General features: G+C 37.8%; 1 protein-coding gene across 3 annotated transcripts; it reads left to right on the forward strand.

Moving 5' to 3' along the window:
- Positions 1 to 5,876: 5,876 nt before the first annotated feature.
- Positions 5,877 to 19,930, forward strand: ppp2r3b (protein phosphatase 2, regulatory subunit B'', beta). 3 transcript variants are annotated; one of them, XM_079464814.1, is made up of 15 exons: positions 5,886 to 5,973; positions 6,693 to 7,088; positions 13,027 to 13,215; positions 14,574 to 14,677; positions 15,056 to 15,158; positions 16,041 to 16,115; positions 16,261 to 16,347; positions 16,435 to 16,591; positions 17,125 to 17,173; positions 17,279 to 17,368; positions 17,483 to 17,658; positions 17,843 to 17,961; positions 18,042 to 18,148; positions 18,378 to 18,426; positions 18,744 to 19,930. In XM_079464814.1, exons 2-14 carry the CDS (start codon positions 6,735 to 6,737, stop codon positions 18,409 to 18,411), a joined length of 1,644 nt encoding a protein of 547 aa, XP_079320940.1. In that variant the 5' UTR covers positions 5,886 to 5,973; positions 6,693 to 6,734; the 3' UTR covers positions 18,412 to 18,426; positions 18,744 to 19,930. The 3 variants fall into 3 exon arrangements, with proteins under 3 accessions (XP_079320939.1, XP_079320940.1, XP_079320941.1); XM_079464813.1 differs by lacking the exon at positions 18,378 to 18,426 and having other exon boundaries at positions 5,877 to 5,973; positions 18,744 to 19,668; XM_079464815.1 differs by lacking the exons at positions 5,886 to 5,973; positions 6,693 to 7,088; positions 18,378 to 18,426 and adding an exon at positions 10,460 to 10,901 and having other exon boundaries at positions 18,744 to 19,650.
- The last annotated feature ends 1,044 nt before the right edge of the window (positions 19,931 to 20,974 follow it).

The following is a 20,974-nucleotide window of genomic DNA, read 5'->3' on the forward strand; positions in this document are numbered from 1 at the left end:
TGAACTGATTCACATCTTGCTGAGAGCAATTAATACAGGGAAATCTTGAATTAAAGATGTAAATCTTGACAGTTTTGTGAGGGGGGTGGTGGGGGGTAAGGGACAGTCGTCTCTAAGGCCTGAATTATTCTTAGCATAGACCAATTAACACCGTGTATCTTCTTTTATGTTCAGTTCAATTAAGACCCTTTACAGATTTTAAGTTCTTTTTCTTCTTCATAGTTGGAGATTGTCAGGAACACAGATCAAAGGCAAACGCTGCGGTCCGTGCACCATAGGTAAATCTGCTTTGCATAAGAATCTGCATGTTGCTACAAAGGTTTTTATTCCATTTTGCATGAATTAAAAAGCAGTATGGGAGCAGAAATATGGGAGAGAGGCCACAAAGCAGTCTATTAATCTGCTCTCAAATCTCTCTATACCTACCGCTTTGACAGCTGAGTACCTCGATAGCTGAAACCCCAGCAGACCCACGACGGCTTTGGAGAACAGTTTCACTTCTTGTCATTCCACGATCGTTCCTTTCGCTTTATTTAGATTTTTAACCAAGAGAGTCATAGGGAGTGAGTGAGTGAATGAATGAATGGACATATCATTTAAATGGACGGCATCATTCATTTTGTAAATCTACAGTGGCCAATGTAAAATAAATAAAACCTTAATAACAGTTATGTTTATAATAACCTGCATTATGGTTATATTTATTTCGCATTGGCCACTATAGATTTCACCTTTAATAATGCTCCATGGGCAGATGGATGATTTCTTGAAAAGAGCTCTACTACTGGCTGCATAAGAATCACAGCTCCAATGATATGATATGGCATCTAGAGAGAGGCACAGCCTCGGGGTAGATAGATGCATTCAGGGCAACATAATAACACAAACAACCTGTTTTTCAGCACCCCTAATTGCTGCACTTTAATTGCATTAAGCAGTGAGATATCAATAAATCAATTGGCAAATGAACTGGGCACCTATGAGCAATGACTGTTTAGTGTTGCCCTGTATTATTCTATTGATGTTTCACTAACGGCCGTCCTTGAGATATTGAATGCTATTCAAGCCAAGCGCTGACATCATAATAGAAGGGAGCGATGAGCAGTCTGGCCGTGTGGACACTCAGTCTCGGCAGTATGTATTTCTCGTAATTGTAGGCTTTCTAAACATACTTTTGTTTTCAAATATCTACTTTTAAAGACTTTTCTCTTGCATAGAACAATTGAGTAGGAAATGTGTATTAAATATGTTTCAGCTTTTTGATTCTGTATACATTAACATATAGTGTATGCAGTGACAATTTGTTACAAAGAAAATTTACCATATATGATTTTACTTTATATATCAGTGACTACAAGGTTTTGGTCTATAGAAATGTTAGTTTTTTCAAGCAATGCTATTGAATGTTGATTTGAACATTTTGTTCAAAACCATGATGCAATTCCAAAGTACAATCCCATTATCATCTTATAATCTGTAATTGTGATAAGTAATTCCAAAACACACTGGGATACACTGAGAGAAATAAATCAACAATACATTATGTATGATAAACATTTTATTTAAAATAATTCTTTGATAATTTTTTGCCTTTTATTCATGAAATGTTTTGTACTTTTAAATGGATAACCATGTTTTAAAAGTAGTGCAATGGCCAATAGTAGACCCCATATTGTTCCAACATGCCCTGCTATGAGGTTAACTTTAGGTTAAATTAATGTTATCTTTCAAGGCAAAGACAGTGACTGCTATTTTAATGCATAGCTTTAGAAATTGACTTCGAAAAAAAGATATTTTCACTGGACTAAAAAGTGTGACAACTAGCCCTGATTTCACCTACTATATATAGCCTATATTTCAATATGAGTACAAAGAAACAAGCAGTGACCCTGTCTAATAATGAATTTGACAGAGATGTTTGATATTAATGTAGAAACTGTTGTCTGTAGAGATGCTTATCAGACTTTTATTTTACCCAATATTTTTAGACTTTGTTCGGTAGTATTTTAACTAGGTTTTGATATTTTATGCAAGTTTATTTTTAAGCCTTTTGGGATGCATTTACAACCTCGTGTCGGTTTATGACTGACAATTGCCATACAATGTTCAAAGAATTTTTTAAGGATACCAGGCTAGTTCAAATATCAAAATAGTTTCGCAGTTGCAATTTCTTTTGTTGGTTTGTTCTCATAACCCGGGTGTGTCAATGCATTATTAAGTAAAATCGTTCTAATAAAGTGTAAACTCAGTATGCTGTTTGGAGCAATGAATAGCATGTGCTGCCATCTAGCGGATCATTCATGTTATAGGATTTATTTCTGGTGTGCGCTGTACTAACCATTAACATTTTAACTATATGTTTCAGACATATTCCATGATATTTAAACAATACATTTTCAGATTTGAACATGTTTAGAGTGTGGATCTCTAGCTCTTGTGCAATGACTTTAACTTTGGCTATATTGATCTGTGTTTACCCGTTGTACAGTTTGAGTAAACACGAACAAAGAACTGCAAAAACAAGCTAAACATGTTGTTAATCAAACATGCAAATAGGGGGATTTATTCAAAGAACCTACAAGCATTAACTCAGTGGGAATCAATCAGACTAGCTCCGGATGGCCCTTTTTTTCCCTGCTGTGAACAACGTGCCCTGTCAGTGATCAGCAATAACACAGACTGGGAATGTCATTTCAGAAGGAGGGCTCATACACTATTAGATTAGCATTTACGTAGATAAACTCTTGGACGCATGTGAACACATTTTTGCCCAGTGTTCTGTGCATCCCATATACGCAGAGCAAAGTTTTTAATACAGATTTGGGTAAAATTGGTAATTACAAAGGTGTTTGCACAGGTGCCATTCAGTCAGAAGAAAGGAGGTTATAGTTGCACAGGTACACACTTTCTGGGTTTGTAGTATAATTACTTTACACTAGGGTCCACAGACAAAACTCAGGCCTCTTTTGTGAAAAAGCATAAATCAAAGTAATACTTCCTTATGTTACATGGCATACCTTTTTACCGTAAACTGCAAAAGGGATACTTTCCTTACGAAAAATGTAAAAAGAAAATTGTAATCTCTTATTTTACCATGTAGTCAGCCATATCTGTTGCCATGGCACCATGAAAGTGTTAACAGAAAAGCTTGGGATGGATTGACTTGTAGCCTAATTATAAGAATTAGATCTTTACATACCAGATGTCAAGACAGCATATCGAATCGGCAAAGTAATGTGAATAAGACAGAAAACGTTTTCATGAGATCATGTGATCTGAGTGATGTGAAGTGTGTGCCAGTGGCGCTTGGCAGATATGGGGCCTCTCTTTGCAGCTTCACCATGAGCCCTTTATGGCCATTATTATTTTGGTTGCCATTTAATGGTGATGTTCCACTGATAATGCATCATATGAGGACACACGTCTAGAATTATATACGGGTAATTTTAGAAACATGAAATTTTGACATATTAGTGATGTTCTCGAATTAGGATGCTGCTGTAGCCAAAGGAGACATGTTTTGGCAAAGATAAAGAGTTGTCTCATTTGGAAGATCAGTCAGTAGGCTGTCTTTGATAAGGCTTTACTGTACAGTATTTTAATGCTCATTTAAAAATAAGTTTCAATGTGTGATTAATTCCAAGACAGTTTGTGGCTCATTTAAAATAACAATTGCTCAAATTAAACTGTTATTTTAATATGCATAAAATGGCATTAAGTCAATACCTTTTGAATGCATACTCTACCATCAAAAGGTGTGTAAAGTATAACCATGTTTTTAACCAAAGTTCTAAACAACCCCCCTTGTCTGTTCTATTGCAAATTAAAGTGTAAACCCTTGCATCAGATTTTAGGTTGGTCATTATAGGCTACTGTACATTTCTGAGCTCTTCTCAAATTCTAAAGATCATTTAATTTTCACAATTCTGAGGTGAGATAAATTCTTAATCTATGCCCTTGTCAGTCACATCAATGGGATATTACACCACAATAAATGTAGCTGCCTAAGTATGCTCTCACTGATAAACATGATAGGAGTTGTTAGACTGATTCTTTACGCAGTCAAATCCAATGCCTTCTAATCTTTGTCTGCTTTTTCTGAATTATTCAAACAGATCTTGAAGCAACAGCGGCGTCTCGACATCGAGCAAAGCTCCCTATGAGAGAGCTTCAGATCATGTGAAATGAATGATGAAATTCTGGGAGACGAAATGAAAGACTGATGTGGTGTGTGTTCAAAGGTGGGGCCTGGGTCCCCAAGTCTCTAGAGGTTCAACGTGCCTCTTTTACCTTTATTAACCAGGGATGAAAATGTTGTAATATCTTTTGGAAAATTAACCAAAACCAATTTCATGCATGAGGCATGTGAGCACGTTAAGGAAAGAAACGGCCTTTGTCCACCCAGCATTGGGGGAACTTTTCTTCTCATGTTCGAGGAAAAAAGAAAAAACTAGATTGAAATCTTAAGTCAATTAATAGATGAAACAAATTTTTGTAAAATAGGTTACTCATTTTTGTAGGACCCATTTAGGAGGCAATTTAGTTAATTCATGGAATAATTCACGCCATGATGTAATGTCCATTCTGTTTTATCTTGAAAGGAAACAGGCTTATCTGCCTTTAAATACAGTTAATAGCACATGAACAAACAAATAGCCTTAAATGCCAGGATGTTCTTTAATATTGATGACGATACTTGACCTGGGAACTTTAATGTGATTAAATAAAGCAATAAAATTAATATGCAGATAATTATGTTTGTGTTATGTTTGAACCTCACGTTCAAAACAAATAAAACTTGTGAACTCAACATCGAAATTTCAGTGCAATATGTATGCACAATGATTACAAAACACATTCACTGCTCAAACACACTCAAAAGATTTGAAGTCTTGCCTTGGTGTTTATGGCTGAGTAACTGATAATAGATTCCAAGTCTAATGTTCTCAATGTATTAAGGTAGAACTTTCTTTGTATTTTGGTGAAGTATGACCCCTACAGGTCAGACACGAGGTCATACAGTACAATGTTTCCCTGCTCCATCATACTAGCTGCAATACAATAGCCTATCAGCCATTTACCGACTTTTGAGGCAAATGTAAAATAATTATATTTATCTACTTTGTTCTGTAATGTTGCATTATCACTTTTTTATTATTACACCGAACAATAAACATAAATAAACATCAATATCCCCATGTTTTTTTCAAAGGCAAGAACTTTGTCACTTTTCTCAAATAAAGAATGCAAACATCTGAAAGCAATTGAAATGTCTTTTGAAATAAATTCTTCTTACCAAGCAATTATTTAAAATGTGAATTACAAATGTAAATGTCTGAATAAAGAGAGAGTTCTGTGGTGCTTTTATTAAAAATCCTAAAGTTCTAGGCGAAATAAATATTAGAGGATTTCAGAGTGTACTGTGAATTACATGGCTGCCTGTGCTTCCTTAAGCACAATGTTATTACAGCAGTAGCCTAGTTTATACAGTCTAAACTATAAATAACTGACTAATGTGAAGTTTCTTTCTGTTACATAATTTATTAACAAAACAGAGTGTCAAAGTTTACTAGCAGAAATATAACCACATAACATTTTGACCATGCTTTTATATACATAACCAGTTAGCATTCGGTTATTCAAAACAACGTTTCTGCAACTGTTCAGGCGTCTTTGAAAACAACGAATCATTTAGGAGTCAAACAAGACCTTCAATTCACCAAATGACTCGTCTTGTTCAACTCTGGTATTCATTCAAACGGCAATTCAAGATCGAATCCATTGTTCTTGCGAGTCGATTCGTTGTTCGTTTAAAAGAACTGATCAAAAAGAATCAGTCGGTTCGCGTAAAAGGCGCTATAAACTCTCGCGAGAAAACTTTTCCCGGTGACCTGAGGAGACGAGAGTTTGATTCAAAGTGTACTACAGTCTGAATGAACGATTCAAACTCAAAACACAGCTCAGTGACAGCAGGTAGAGTAATGATACATAGTTTTACATTTTATATAATTTATTTATGAATTGCCAGCGATGTTTTCAAGGGCTGTATCTGCGTGCACATTAGCAACAACATCTAAGCTGCTCATATCACGCTCGTTTCAACAAAAACACGTTTACGAACCCATACGTTACTTGTTTGAGTTTTGGGTGAAATTGGGAGAAGAATAAACTTGACTTTATATCTGCAGAGTGTTCCTTGTTTTTAGAGTACGTGCTGTGGGATGTGGCATGTGAATGTTTACCACGGTAACCATAGTGTACGACAGAAAACTGTCTGCTGTCACAATATGCGATTTTTATAAAACACTTTAAGGGGCATTCGATGTCTTTAAACTTATTTTATTGATGATAGTGGAGGCAAGTTAACAGAGTTTATCGTAGCTTACTGTAACTGTTATTTTTGGAAGCGGTTCAATTTACTCGATTTCCTTTTTTGTAGCATAGGCTAACTTGCAAACAAAAACTCGCAAATATGCTGTTTATATTCTGTCTGGGAAGATTAAATTAAACTTAATACCCCAATAACCTCAGGCACAATAACCTTTTCTTTGTTTATTTGTATAGTATTCCCTAAAAAGTAGATGTCGAGTCATTTTAGATAACTTTATTTCAGATCATGTTTACATGTAGTTTACTTAGTGTTTAGCTACATTTGGCACAGAGTTTAATTCTCCTCTTTTCTTCCACTTTAGATTGTTTTCGGGGGAAACGTGGCCGCATGCAGCAAGTCAGGAATGGCATCACCACAAACACTTCAGCCGGTCCTGAAGATGAAGGTCGACGAGCTCTTCCTCTTTTGGTTGAGTGAGCCAAGCACTCAGGCAATGCTAAAAGACTACCTCAACAAGATCAAGAACGGAGAAGAAATAGATCTGTGCCAGGATGATTTCAGGAGCAGGAACACTTTTGTGTCAACAGAAAACAACAACAACAACCACACATCAAAGATTAATGCGACGGAGAGAACGTGTGCGGCCCTTGGCGCACCGTGTAGCCCCCCCTCAGCCACGCTCCCTTCTGCGAGTGGCAGCAATAACAGAGCGGGACTCAACGCTCGGGCCCTACGCCGCTCTGTCAGCACTAAGAAGGTAAAGCATCTGTGCTCAGCAATGTTTATAATGCACCACACCACCCAAAAAATAGCTGATCATTTGTTTTTTAATCACGTTACAAGTGCAAGCCTGGTCAGTCTAAAAAGATGTTCCACTTCATATGTTCCACCTGCATTTGTGTAGTCAGATATGATTCCCTATCTTATCTCAAATACCTCTGTTTACACTATCAATGAGGACTGAACTGTCCATAACCCAGTTACTCTTATTTTGTTATAGTTTTTTGGTGTGTTTAAATTAGCACTATGGAGTGTAAGTCCTCAATATAAACTGTATTTACAGTGAGTGTATATGAATCCACATTAAATGAGAAAGTAGTATTTGTGATGTATATGCAAACAGAGCATAGCTATCAGTGGGCTTGTAGTGTAAGTAGGTCTTTCATAATATCCATGTCATCAATCATTATATGCCGTTCATGGGGGGTTTGTGTACACTGTGAAACATTAACAAATGTTTAACAGTGCCGTCCACAATCATTTCATCATAATTGTACATTCAGAATGATTAGCAGCTAAGGAGGTCAGTTTTATTAACAGTTGTACTACTGTACCTGGTTTTGCCACCAGAGGATGCTGCTGAATAGTCTTGGTTGCTTCTGGTCAGTTCTGTTCTGGTCAGATGAGCGTTGGTCTTTTGTGTCAAGAAATATCCTTCATGTGTTCCTAGCCAGAGGTAGTTAAATCTGAATGCTGTCAATCCCTGGAATGGTAACGACTCGGTCATGGTATGATGTCCAGTGATGCCAGCGGACTTTGCTGCTAGTGTTTCTGTGGCTCCTGAGACCTATGAATTGGATTGTGCAGGCATGTTTTAAATTGTAGCCTCCACTCCTCCTGTCAGTACCACATTATTGTGTTGATAAAATGACACCAATAAGAGAAAGATGGTATGAAAAAAAATGAAAGCGATGCACTTCTGGAAATGTCAAGATTATGAGATATATTACTGCATTAAAATGCAAGAAGTGCCTGTAATGTGGGAAAAGCACTATAGATCTAAATCTGTTCAAAGTTTAGGGAAGGATTATATTGAAAAATCTAAAAACCAGAAATAGAATAGAACAGACATCATAGTTTCCCCTCCTTATATCTTGAAGGATTACAAATAATGATCCATTTTCAGGCAAGACATCTGTTTGCAGTGAATTTAAATCATGAGTAGGGACATTATCTGTCCGGTGTGATTTCTTACTGTAAAATGCTAAGCAGATGTGTGGAGGCTTTGATTTCTATGTCCAGTTATTCTCAGATGCTTTGGTGATCCCCAAGCGCTTTTCAGAGGATGGAACAACTGTAGGATATTTTATATTTTCTGGCATGTACAATCAGCATGTGCCCCCAACTTGTCACAATTTATTAAAGGGATTCTGATCCTGTATGTTCTATTTTAAGAGGCCTCAAGGAATTCCAGAATACAAATACATTCTCTAAAGTATTTGCTAAAAATTCAATTAACGTCATACTGATGCTGTTAGGAACAACTGGTCCAACTTTGACACAGGACACAGATAAAGATAGCCTTGGTTCCCCTGTGCGGGAATTAACTACTGAGAATTTGGCTGCACTTCATAGGCAGTTTGCATATTTGTGTATGGTGTAATACAGTATGCATATACTCTGTTAGATGCTGTTAATTGTCAACATTATTTCGAGTTTGTCACGTCTGGATCTGGTTGCAAGGCCAGACGTATTAATACGGATATAAACCAAGTAATTTTACAATTAAATGTGTTATGATCAAACTTGATGGTTGAACAGACGTTGAATATATGTTGATGGTGGTTTGTAAAGGGATTGGGTTACATGCGTCAGACACACATCTTTGGCCATTCCTATTTTTCTATATATTGTGTCTCGTCCTGGTATTTGGGTGAAGTCTCATTCAGTTGTCTAAATGTCAATGTAGGAACTTGCCCAATGTATTAAATCCTAATCCTCTACAAACCGTGTTGAGCCGGCTTTTCAGACTGAAAGTCACCATCTACATTGTTGGTGCAAATCTGACCAAACAAGCCACTTTTTGTTTAAAAGTTTGTGAACCCTGTTTAATTCGTATAGTCTGCCATCTGAACATTTATTAAATATTATTTCTCCCCTCCAGCACTTAAATTTAGGCTTGTTGGTTATCGCTCCCCATTTTTGCCTTGCCGTTCAGCTTCACTTCAACCAGTTGGCCCTACTGACTGGACACAGAGCTTTGTTTGGAAATTGGCACTGTCAGCCCAGACAGCTGCCATCACTTGTTCGGGCAGAGCTTTTCCTCGTTCTGTTAGTACCAGTTCACTCTGACAGTGGAGAGTTGTTTTTACATATAGCACACAGATTGAGCCAAACAGAGGGGGAAATCTTGTCGGTGAGAAACGTTTGATAAATCCCAATGGCAAACACAAAGTTTGACAAGTTCACCAGTGAGTTTACTTTGGCCCTTTGATTTTCCGTATTTCTGTAAGGGGTCAGGACAACACGTGCAGTAAGTGAGGAAATTAAGCTTATCAAATGTGTGCAGTATCCTGCCATTGGACAACAACAGGAACTGTGTTGAATGTGAACTTTGTGATCTGACTTTTAAAAATACTTGTTTAAGCTAGGTGGGCCTTTATTTTTGCACTAACTTGTTTGGTACATTTGGTAGATACACTGCCCCCAAATCTATCTCTTATTTTCATAGCAGGTCAGCTTTCACTAAATTGCGTCTGTTAATTCAATTTGTTTTTATAACAGCAGTGGGCATGGGAAAGGGGTTTTCAGATGCACGGCGCCCAGACTGCACGTTTGGATCTGCGCAGTTAGAAGGTATTGATGTAATTGCTGTCAGTCTGGGAGCAGATGTTTGCTAGAGGACTAAATATACATTTGTTACGTGGGGTTGCCCAAATGGAGCATGTTAGGTCTTTTAATAGTCCTCGACTGTTTCAGCCATCATTCTTTGAATTCAATGCTTTCCCACTGTACTACTGACTAGGGTCTGTCCTCTATAATAAGATGTGGAATGGCTGGAAGCTGTAGCCTTGGAAAGCAAAATAAACAAAGCCCATGGGCGGTAATGCATGTCGTTTTTTCCACACCTCATTCAGACCTTGTGGGGGTCTGTGTTTTTGCCGAGCATAGAGCACTGCGGGACATGATTTGGATGAGACATCATTGGTTTGCTTTTGTTTATGCTTCCAGTCCAAACTGATTGGTGTTGGACCACTTTGATTTGTTCTACTGTATGTGGAAACATCTCATTTTTACAATTATTATGTAACATACCAGTGTTGCTCCGTATATCTTCTGTATCCCACAGTGTTCCACAAGAACAGGTTTGTGTCTTTACAAAATCTCAATGAGAGATGTGGAATGCACACTAAAAGGGCAGATCCACACCCCCTGTGACCGTCACATCCCCCCACCTCTAGCGCTCTCACACAGACACCCTCGTCCTATCTCCCCAGTGACTTTTCAGGATAGAACTGAGTGACCTCTGCCAGTCAATATTGGATGCATGGAGCAACAGGCAGGGCTGCAACTTGGGCTACTGCAAGGCTAAGGAGACCAGCTGCCACTCACTGGCGCTTTGATACAAACAGGCAGAGGAGTGTCCTCACGAAGCGAGATTATCCTGACCTTGGGCTGAATACTGTCCGTCACACTGGCTCCATTAGCCGGCAACAGCATGAGAATGAAGGAGATCTCTTTACGGCAGGATCCTGATCTGAGGAAGGAGTTGGCACTGCTGGCCCGCGGCTGTGATTTTGTGCTGCCCTCTCGCTTTAAAAAGAGGCTCAAAGCTTTCCAGCAAGGACAGGCAGGTTGTCTTAAGTGTTCCGTGTGAAGCTGACAGACTGCTCCCGTTTGCTTATTGGTGTATGATGTCACACTCTGAAGTGATGTTTTGCAGTGTTGAGCAAGATTGTCTGTTTTGTGTTTAATTTAAGTATTAAGCATTTGCAGGTTTTAGAAGCATCCAAACGTTTATTATTGTGCAGCAGCAGCATCTGTCAGCCCTGTGCTGTAGGTCGATGATGGCCATTCCCTTTTATAGACATGGCTGACGCTAGCTAGCGAAGTCAAGATTAAACATGTTCATCTCTCTCATGGAGTAGAGTCCCTGTATGCCACTTCAAAGAGAGTTTTTGTGAATGCTCATCTTCCATAGAAGGTCTTTTTTTTAAAGGTAAACTCATCTCGTAGAAATTCTTGTTGTTTATGGTATTGCTATGATACACACACTTTGTCCCTAAATAAATCCCCAAATGTTTTTTAGGAAGCTGTGATTAATCAGCAGGAATACTGCTTTGAAATGATATCGTTCTCATTCTTAAACTATCTTGGGAGATAGTAATGTCTTCCTCAGTGGACAGTTGCATCCTAGGGAAAAAAACATAGATTATTTTTTAACAAATTATTGTGTTTAACTTAAATGGTATCTGTAGAAGCCACAGGTCTGTGAATGTGATTTTAAGTTTTTTTTAATTTGCTGTAAAGAATAAACTATAAAATGCACCCATTTCTATAGGATGCTCCACCAACCAGACTCGATGTAAGTGTGAACTGTATTACAGCTGAAGTGGATTATCTTGGGACAGTGTAAAGTTATTCTTCAGTTTGATTGCATTATATAAAACTCTCTGGTAGAAGGAAATACGATCTTGTATGTAAACACCCTTGACGACAAACTCCTATTGACAGCAAAGATTGGAAAATTGACTTTATCGACAAAACTACAAACTCAAGCTGCAAATGACGTTTAGCCCTTATGCAAGCAACAGAATTACAGTTTAAATTGCAATGTTTTTCAGCTAGACATGCAGCCTTGTAATGATGTTTATGAATATCTACTATCGTTTTGCAGTGTAGGTTAGTTCCCCTTTGGGGACCCTTGTCAAATCTTCAAGGTCTGCCAGCTCCCCTTGGATTTAACGGTAGTAAAGAGAAGGTCGAGGTTGCTAAAGTCTACATTTTAATGTGTTTGTCTTAAACTGAATAGCTAGTTGGATCTTGTTGAGTGTGACGTTGCTTATTTCAGAGATTGGGTTCTGATGTTTTTTCCTGTGTGGTCGCTCTAGGGGGGTTAAGATCTTCACAGCTGCAGCCTGACACTTAAATAGTTGAGGTTTTATGTTACAGTGGGAAACTGAGCCTTTATTATTAATAAGAGTAATATAACAACACATGTTTGGGCATGATGTGTTTTCTGTAGTCATTTAGAATGTTTTAACATGGTATGCTTTTTAAAAAAATAGGCTTTGTTTTGGATTTGATGTGTCACCGTAGCAGAATAAGTCAAGTTGTCGTAGGATGATAACCACTCTTGGGTTTCAAAATGCCCATGCTTTCGTCATAAGGTCAAATGTAAACACATCATAAGTACAAGGCCTTTAGCCTGCTTATTTATGTCTATCTGTTAACTAACCCTTAGTTTAACCCCCAGTCTTAAAGCATGTAATGTACTGTACATAAAGCATGGACAACTTTCAATACTTCTTAAATGTGTAATCAATTTTTGTGTTACGTTTATGTATTCTGAACGGTTATGTTTGAAATAATATATATCATGATATCAGTACCCATGCTGCGTGAACTATTAAAAGACCTAGTACGATATCACTTAACCCTTCTATGTGAACAGGCTGGTTCCAACAGTTGAAGTATTCGTATTTTCCCCCACACTAACACTATTCCTTTTTCCTTACGGTCATTTGTCCATCATCTAATGTAAGATGTGGGTCCAAAAAATATTGCAAACTTCCTTAAGGGTTGGCATCTGTCATAATTGTTCTTGGTTGGGCATAATGGGACCATATGTCCTAATTATGCCGTCACCCTGAAATGCTAATTGTGGTGCCGTTTTCAAAGCACGCATGCATTGCTCAAATGTAAACTGCATTCTCAGTCTTGTGGCTAACTTTTGTTATTTCTGTCTGTTTCAGCAAGCGCAGGCTAAGAGAGAGGAGCCCGTTACACCAGCCTTAAGTGAAAGCATTCCAAAGTTCTACTTTCCTCGAGGACAGCCCCCGGCCAATATCAACATTGACAATCTCATTTCCAAGATAGAGAAAATATTCTCTCAGTTCCCTGATGAAAGAGTCACTATTAAAGAAATGGGTCTAGTCGCCAAGGTAAGTGTGGTTTGTAGCGTGCCACCTTAACCCACCTACCAAATGGTTAATTTGTGTAATTTACTTTTGTAAGATTGGGATGGGAAAAATATTACCACTATTTATATGTTGAAATACTTCAGGGGTTCAGAACTTTAAACTGAATGGTTTATAAACATCATTATTGGCAATTTAGCCCAATTTATAGTTCCTAGAGAACACGTGAAAGATGTAGTCAGAATATCCAAACACTTAGAATATGTTGAATTGCTCTTTTGTTGTCTGCGAGAGAATGGTCAAGTGCTTAAAGTGCTTGATTTCCACCCTTTTATTATTTATTTAAAGGGGACTTATCACGAATTCGTGTGCAATGAAAGCCTACTCTTAACATTTACTTCCTAGTCCTTAAATTCTTACATTTCTAATATCAGAAAATGAAATTAATTAGAAACTGTTAAAACATCAGTAACATGGCTCTTCAAAATAATTTCTTCACTATTTATTTTCGTTTTTATTTCGTTTTTGCAAATAAAACTTGTTTTCCGGCTCCATCGCGTCCATTGCTCTAGAGCCCTGTGATCTGTGGAAAAACATGGAAGGAATCACGGAAGCAAAAGAAAAATTACACTTAATAAAACGGCATGCTTTTACAACAGAATGCTTAATATCTGCACTGATTTCTTTTGCATCCAGAGAAAACCTCTCCCTCCACTAGAATACTCGTTGTGCCATTAACCAGGGTCAGTCATCTCATTGAAGCCTATATAAAAACTAAGGTTTAGGGCAAGTAAATTGTCCATCTCACAGTAAAATGAAAATATATGAGGCTGCAAATCCCTTAAAATAATCAAACTATATTGATAATAAAAATAATACACACTAAGTGTGTATGTGCAACGATAACATTAAAAGTGCTAATGTAATGTCTTAACATAATAGTGCTGTGACAATAAGGGTTGTTTCTGTTTAAATAGCTCACATATTTAGTTTAAGGGGGTCCCTGCTCCATGCATCTCTCATCTAAGGGGTCCTTAACTTGAAAAATTTTGAAGACCCCTGGTATACAGTATTTTTATGGACAAATGTATTTACTACTGTATAGGAAAGCATTGAGAATACAGAACTCTCATATATTAGGACCATATAATTTTTTGGTTTTTATCAAATTCGTTCTTCCTTTTAAATTTTTTGGTCCTGTCAGTTTATGTAATGACCTGCACTAGTTTTTATTTATGGTAACAGACGTATACTTGTTCTACAACTGTTTGGCCTGTGCTACAAAACTGCAAAACTCTGTTGCATCGGTGCTGTGTGCAAAAAAGTTAACACATAGACCTGAATAACACTCATCTGTGTGTAACGCTTTTGTATCGCTGCAGGCCTGCGAGTGCCCACTCTATTGGAAAGCTCCATTGTTCCACGCTGCTGGAGGAGACAGGAGGGGATATGTGTCCGTTCACAAGTTTGTGGCAATGTGGAGAAAGTAAGACAATAGCTCTCTTCACAGTGACCTCTTGGATAATGTCTGCACAACATACAGTGGATTTTAACAAGTGTGAATCGTCCTATCAAGATAGCAAGACGTTTTATATAGCATGATTATGTTGTACCTCAATACTGCTAGGTTTCAGGTGCCCATGTAAAGCGTCTTGATCTGAGAGTGGCTCGCTTTAATATACTCATGCCATCAAGTAATTGTTCCACCATCTTTGTAATGTAGGTCGTAATGAGAGTGTAAATTACGAAGCCACGTAGATTCCATTGATCTGATGCTGCATATTTAAAGTGAGGGGTTTCGGAGATCATATTGTTCTTTGAAAGTGTGGAAGAAAGCCTGAAACCATCTGCTACCTCCCCACAGAGTGCTTCAGACCTGTCATGACGATGCATCCAAATTTCTTCACCTTCTGGCAAGGCCTGGCTGCAATTACTTGGAACAAGAGGACTTTATTCCATTCCTGCAGGTACAGCGTGCTGGAGCAGAGACCCACCACTGCGAACACAGACACATACACCGCACAGGAGCATTAATAGTCTCGCCGTTTATTTGCATTGCATACAGTGCTTTGTGTGAATGGAGAATTTAAAATGTGCTGCTAAATGTTATGGTTGCCCACAGAAGTGCAGTCACATGGACTGCGCTTATTCTTTGAGTCATTTTTAGTGAGCTGTGATTTGCTAAGTTGGTGATTGGCATGACATTTATATTCACACTGGCGGGATTGGCCAAGCCGCCCAGGCAAGCAGTTGCACAGTAGAGGATATGCGTTCTGGCATCCACAGTTTAATTTGTATTGTGTAGCTTTAGCGATTGTTTTGATGAATGAAAAAGGAATTGCTGTGGAGTAGATTGGCCTGTCCTTGCCCGCTCCTTTACAGCAGTGATTTATGTGTTTTTCTATTGTTTAATTTCACATGGGAATAGGTCAAAGAGCCCCTCCCCTAAAATAAGTCGCCATCATTTCACCGACTTCTATGCATGCACACAGATATTTGACTATGTAACATGAAAGAAATCCCACTGCTTGTGAGCTGAAAAACACACAAAATGAAAAGATTTTGCGGGGCATATGTATGCATAGAGTGACACCGGATGAAACTGAGACAAAGGCTCAGTTTTGAATTTGGCCTTTAACTTCTAAGAACAAAGGCACAATTTTAATACCTTTAACATTTCCACACGTCTTGAAGTGCAAGTGGACACATTGAAATGATTCGCCTTTTCTCTGTAATCTAATCCAGAGCCTCTTTACAAACTAATGGATTGAACATTTTCCTCTGTTATGATATGGTGACTTTTTTTATATTGGTGTGTGAATCATTTTTAAAGCTGTTTTTTTCTTAAGGATGTGGTGGATTCACACACAGGCCTGGCGTTTTTGAAGGAGGCTTCAGACTTTCATTCTCGATACATTACCACAGTAAGTATGACTCACGTTTTTTCTTTTTCCTTAACCTTTAAAACATGTGAACTATGCAACATTATTAGCATTGTTTATGAATAAGAACTTGACTTTGTATTCCTGTGTAAGCAACTGAATGACAAAGCGCTACTTCTGCCAACAGGTGGTCCAGAGGATATTTTATAATGTAAACCGCTCGTGGACAGGAAAAATAACATGTTCAGAACTCAGGAGAAGTAGTTTTCTTCAGGTAAATGTTAAAAGCATCACTTATATTTTTAAGTCAGTGCTTTATTACTTTGTACTTCATTTCTGTAAAATCTGAATATTCCCATAGAATGTGGCATTGCTTGAAGAAGATGATGAGATCAACCAGCTGACAGAGTTCTTCTCTTACGAACATTTCTACGTCATCTACTGTAAATTCTGGGAGCTGGACACAGACCACGACTTGTACATAGACCAGAGGGACCTAGCCCGACACAATGACCAAGGTATGTCCCCTTAACCCATTGTGTGACATTGGCATAGATCTGAATGGCAATGGATGCAATAGAAAAATAAAACATTTCATGAAAAGAAATATGACATTGTTTAATTTTCTTACATTGTAGTAAAGTGGTCTGTTCTGTGCAGAAAATGTGTACTACACCCTTCATGTCAGGAATGCCCCTGTGGCATGCATTATGAAACAAAGATGATATTTAAAGCTGGTAGTGAAGTGAAATCCATCTCCTTCAGCGACACGTCATTGCACATGTTTCTGTTTGGTGCAGTATGAGTTTAGTGAATTGAGTGAAGTTTTAATATCAATTTCCTCTAGCATGACGGCATGTCTGGCACTGCTATAGTTTTATCTCCTCTCTGGCTGTTTAATAATCACTGTCTTTTTACAATGATAAAATGGGAGCATTAAATAGCTATCTTGCTGTTGCTATTTATGTGATTTACAACCTTATGACGGTTTCTTTTTTCCATCTTTGAGCATTTGCTGTGCATCATGTGATTTGTCTGCTCTCTTTGACAGCCATATCCCAAAGAATGATTGAGAGAATATTTTCAGGAGCTGTAACCAGGTACAGTCTTTCTTTTGTTATGTTTTTTTTAAGGCTTGTGTGTCATGAAACTGGTTGTTTTAGATGTTCAGTGAGTGCTGTGGTTCATTTTATTCTGATTCTCAGGGCCCGGAAGGTTCATAAAGAGTGCAAATTGAGCTATGCAGACTTTGTGTGGTTCCTTATATCGGAGGAGGACAAAAAATCTGAGACCAGGTAGCTGATCTTTTTCCATGCCTTTAATGTTTTTTGTTTCTTTAGTGTGTTCATCATTGGCTTGTGCTCTTTTTGATGGGCTGTGGTACTGATGGTGTCTGTTTTTGTGTGTAGTATAGAGTACTGGTTCCGCTGTATGGATCTGGATGGCGACGGGGTGCTGTCCATGTACGAGGTGCAGTATTTCTACCATGAACAGTGTCAGAAGCTTGAGACTATGGGCATCGAGCCACTTCCATTTGAGGACTGCTTGTGCCAAATGTTAGACCTAGTTAAGCCAGAAATTCCAGGTATTTTAACCGATACAGTAAATAATTTGATATGATGTGATTTACATGCTGATTTTGTAAAAAACACTCAAACCTGCTCTACATCTTTAAGTGGTTTGCTGATTTATGGGCATGCTGAGTAATTTTTTCACTGGATACAGTTTTCTTACAGTACCTTTTACAATGCGCTCTAATATCTCCTCAGGAAAGATCACCCTCAGAGACTTGAAGAGTTGTAAACTTTCCCATATTTTCTTTGACACATTATTTAACATTGAGAAATACCTGGACCATGAACAAAGGGATCCCTTAATGGCTGCAAGGGTAACGAATGGCTTATTTTCTCGTTTTATTGGATCATTTGGATGATGTAATAGCAATTCCGTTTGCATGTGTATTTGTAGGATGCAGAGACAATGGGACAAGAGATTTCTGACTGGGAGAGATATGCTGCCGAGGAATACGATCACTTGGTGGCTGAAGAAACTGCCAACGAGCAGTACAATGATGGGTACAGCCACATTTCCCGTTTACACATCTTTATTACTGTATGAGCACTATAACATCACATGCAGCATATCAGCTATTTTTGAGGTGACTGTTCCTAGAGGAATAAATCCATTAGACTCTGGACCAGACAAAATAGCAGGGAAAAAAACAGTCCAGTTTTGTCATTTGTTCCAGTGAGTCTCTGAGATCAGTGGTTAAAGGGCTGATGAGATATTATGTGATGGTTTTAGGATCAGCACTGATTTCTCATGGCGAGATGAGTAGAGTTTAAGCACACAGGTAAGACAAACTAGGTGCAGGGTGAGGTTCTTTCAATGTTCTTCTCACCTCTGTTCCTTGTGGGTTCACCTGGTCCCTGTGAAAATCTCATTCTGGAATAATTTTCCTGTGATTCGACATGTAAATTCCTTGCCTGTTTTGTCCTACCCTGTTCTCTCATTAGGTTTATGCTTTATGTTCTTCACGGGGAGATTGTCAAACATGATTTATTTTGTAAAAAAAGTTGGCTGTTTTAGTTTTTTTCTTTCACTCTGTATTTTAGCTGGTGTAGTCTTCACAGCAGTGACCGTGTTAACAATGTTTTCCTCCCTTTTCAGCTATGAAAATCTTCAAGACCCAGTTGACCACGTTTCATGTGCTTTTGACCTGCGTAATGAGAAGAGACCTCTGTTTGAGATCCCCAGTCCTCACTGTAACCTAGACCTGGATGAATATGAGTACGAGGACGATTTTGAATGACGGCCCCTGAAAACATTATACCATAAGTAACCGAAGCTACCGTCTGGTAGGATGTAGAACAGTAAATGGAACGATCCTGCTCTCACAGTTATGCCTGGTTAGCAAACCAAGGCTTGAGAGCGTATAAAATGTGTCCCAGCCTATAAATGCCAAGCCATAAACCAGCATTCAGAGGACTCCTGCCTGTGTTTAGCAAAATGTTTGCTAGCAGGCAGTATATTTGTCAGTTTGACATCTGTGTACAACCAGGTTTCTAGAAGATGCACTACAGGTTTTGAGTAACTACATTGGAACCAGGACTTCAAAGTACACTTGAAATGTTGAATGTGCACTGTTTTTATATATAGTTTTTAGACTTGAGATTGGCTAATCAGACATTCCAGAGATTAACCAAAATGATTTCAGTCCAACAGCTTGACTTCATGGGTGGCTTATTTCTCATGGACTTCTGTCTACATGCCTTATTTATTTGAGTCACGCTGATATGAAATAATGCAAATATCAGACTCTGGCATTTTACCGTCTGTATGAGAGGTGTTTCTAAATTATAATGTATTTGTCAATGTACATATTTATGTTGTGCCTGACTCTTGTTTGTTCAGAACCTTAAGGCTCAGTCAGCTAAAGGTTTTCAACAAATTATGTTTGTACTATTTCTATAGAAGTGCTTCTTAACAGTGTACTTTTATTGAAAAGATAACTGTTTTCCTTTTGTCTTAAGTTAAATAAAGTATTAAGATAAAAAATGTTCACACTTATAAGCACGAGGTTTGGATTTTATTGATTGAAAACCTTTTTTCAACATTAATTTCATATCTTGTTTCAGCTATACTTTTTATTCACCCCAAAAGAATGGAAGTTGAAATTTGCTTTAAGGCTTGTTGTAAAATTACTATATCATGTTATTTTTTTTAGTTTAGTTTTCTTTTTAGTTTTTTGGTTCATTTAAAAAAAGAACACTTTGACGATCAACCTTTTATCAACTCTCTGTCATCATATAACTTAAATACATAACATGTAAACTCTCCGGCACTCTGAAATGTTTAAGGAGCTTATCTTCATAGTAACTGAATTACACTTATTCAGCTTTATGCATATGGCCCCGATCTATCAGAAATATAGAAGCCCAAAAAAGAATTTCGCCAGTAATGCAAAAGTAATTATTTACAATTTTATTGAAATAAAGGGGTCACATGATGCCATTCTTACGTTTTCTAGGGCGACTAAAATAGGGGGCGGGCACTAATGTACTCTTCCACCCAGTTAACAAAACTATAAACTTTTAAACTTGGACCACATGACCCCTTTCAAAATGGAACATTGTCAGCAAATAGAAGATACAGATACACAATACACACAAGCAGATGAGACAGAATGCTTAACATTTCTTGAAATAATTTCACTACGTTAAATATTGACTCCAATCAATTCACAAACAAAATGTACATATCACTATCTGTATAGAGTATAAAGAACAGCGTATAAAGTTGTGATGCAAATACATACAGTACACAAAAAATATTGATTTGCACATTTACAGTGGTGGCCCAAATTTTTAGAACACTAGAATTCTTACCAGCACAAAAATGGTTTTACGTCAGTTATATCAACCTTCTAATAAATGTCATTGACATATTAAAGCTAGCGCCTGTCAACTCTGTTCAGACACTTGCTGTTTCATTGTTACTCCACTCAAGTAATCTGTTAACATACAGTATATAGAAATTACTACAAATACTAGCCTACAAAATTTTGTTTTGTAGAGGCGGGGAAAAAATAGGCATAATAATATGCTTGTTTAAAAGCTAATACAAGCACAATCATTTAAACCGAAAGGCATTTAAGGTCATGAGAGCCATTTTGAAAGCATGAGACGGCATTTTTCAGCTGATCTACATACAGCATGGGATTATTACCTAATAGTGATACAACTGCAAGCTTAGTCAAACAAATGTATCCTCTTTTCACATTCAGATGGTCAGTTCAGCCAAACACACTCTCAAGGTTATACAGTCATTTACTGCACAGTGCACACTCGTCAGATGGAGACAGTCAATGTCATCAATATAATCGGCTTATTATCAGCATC

The sequence above is a fragment of the Barbatula barbatula genome (genome assembly GCF_947034865.1).
Source record: "Barbatula barbatula genome assembly, chromosome: 9".
Classification (NCBI taxonomy): Eukaryota; Metazoa; Chordata; class Actinopteri; order Cypriniformes; family Nemacheilidae; genus Barbatula; species Barbatula barbatula.

Excerpts from the sequence above, each read along its gene's own strand:
- ppp2r3b (XM_079464813.1), top strand. The coding sequence starts at position 6,735 with ATGGCATCACCACAAACACTTCAGCCGGTCCTGAAGATGAAGGTCGAC. Across the intron at positions 7,089-13,026 it reads GCTCTGTCAGCACTAAGAAG|CAAGCGCAGGCTAAGAGAGA; the intron begins GTAAAGCATCTG and ends TGTCTGTTTCAG. Across the intron at positions 15,159-16,040 it reads ACTTTATTCCATTCCTGCAG|GATGTGGTGGATTCACACAC; the intron begins GTACAGCGTGCT and ends TTTTTTCTTAAG.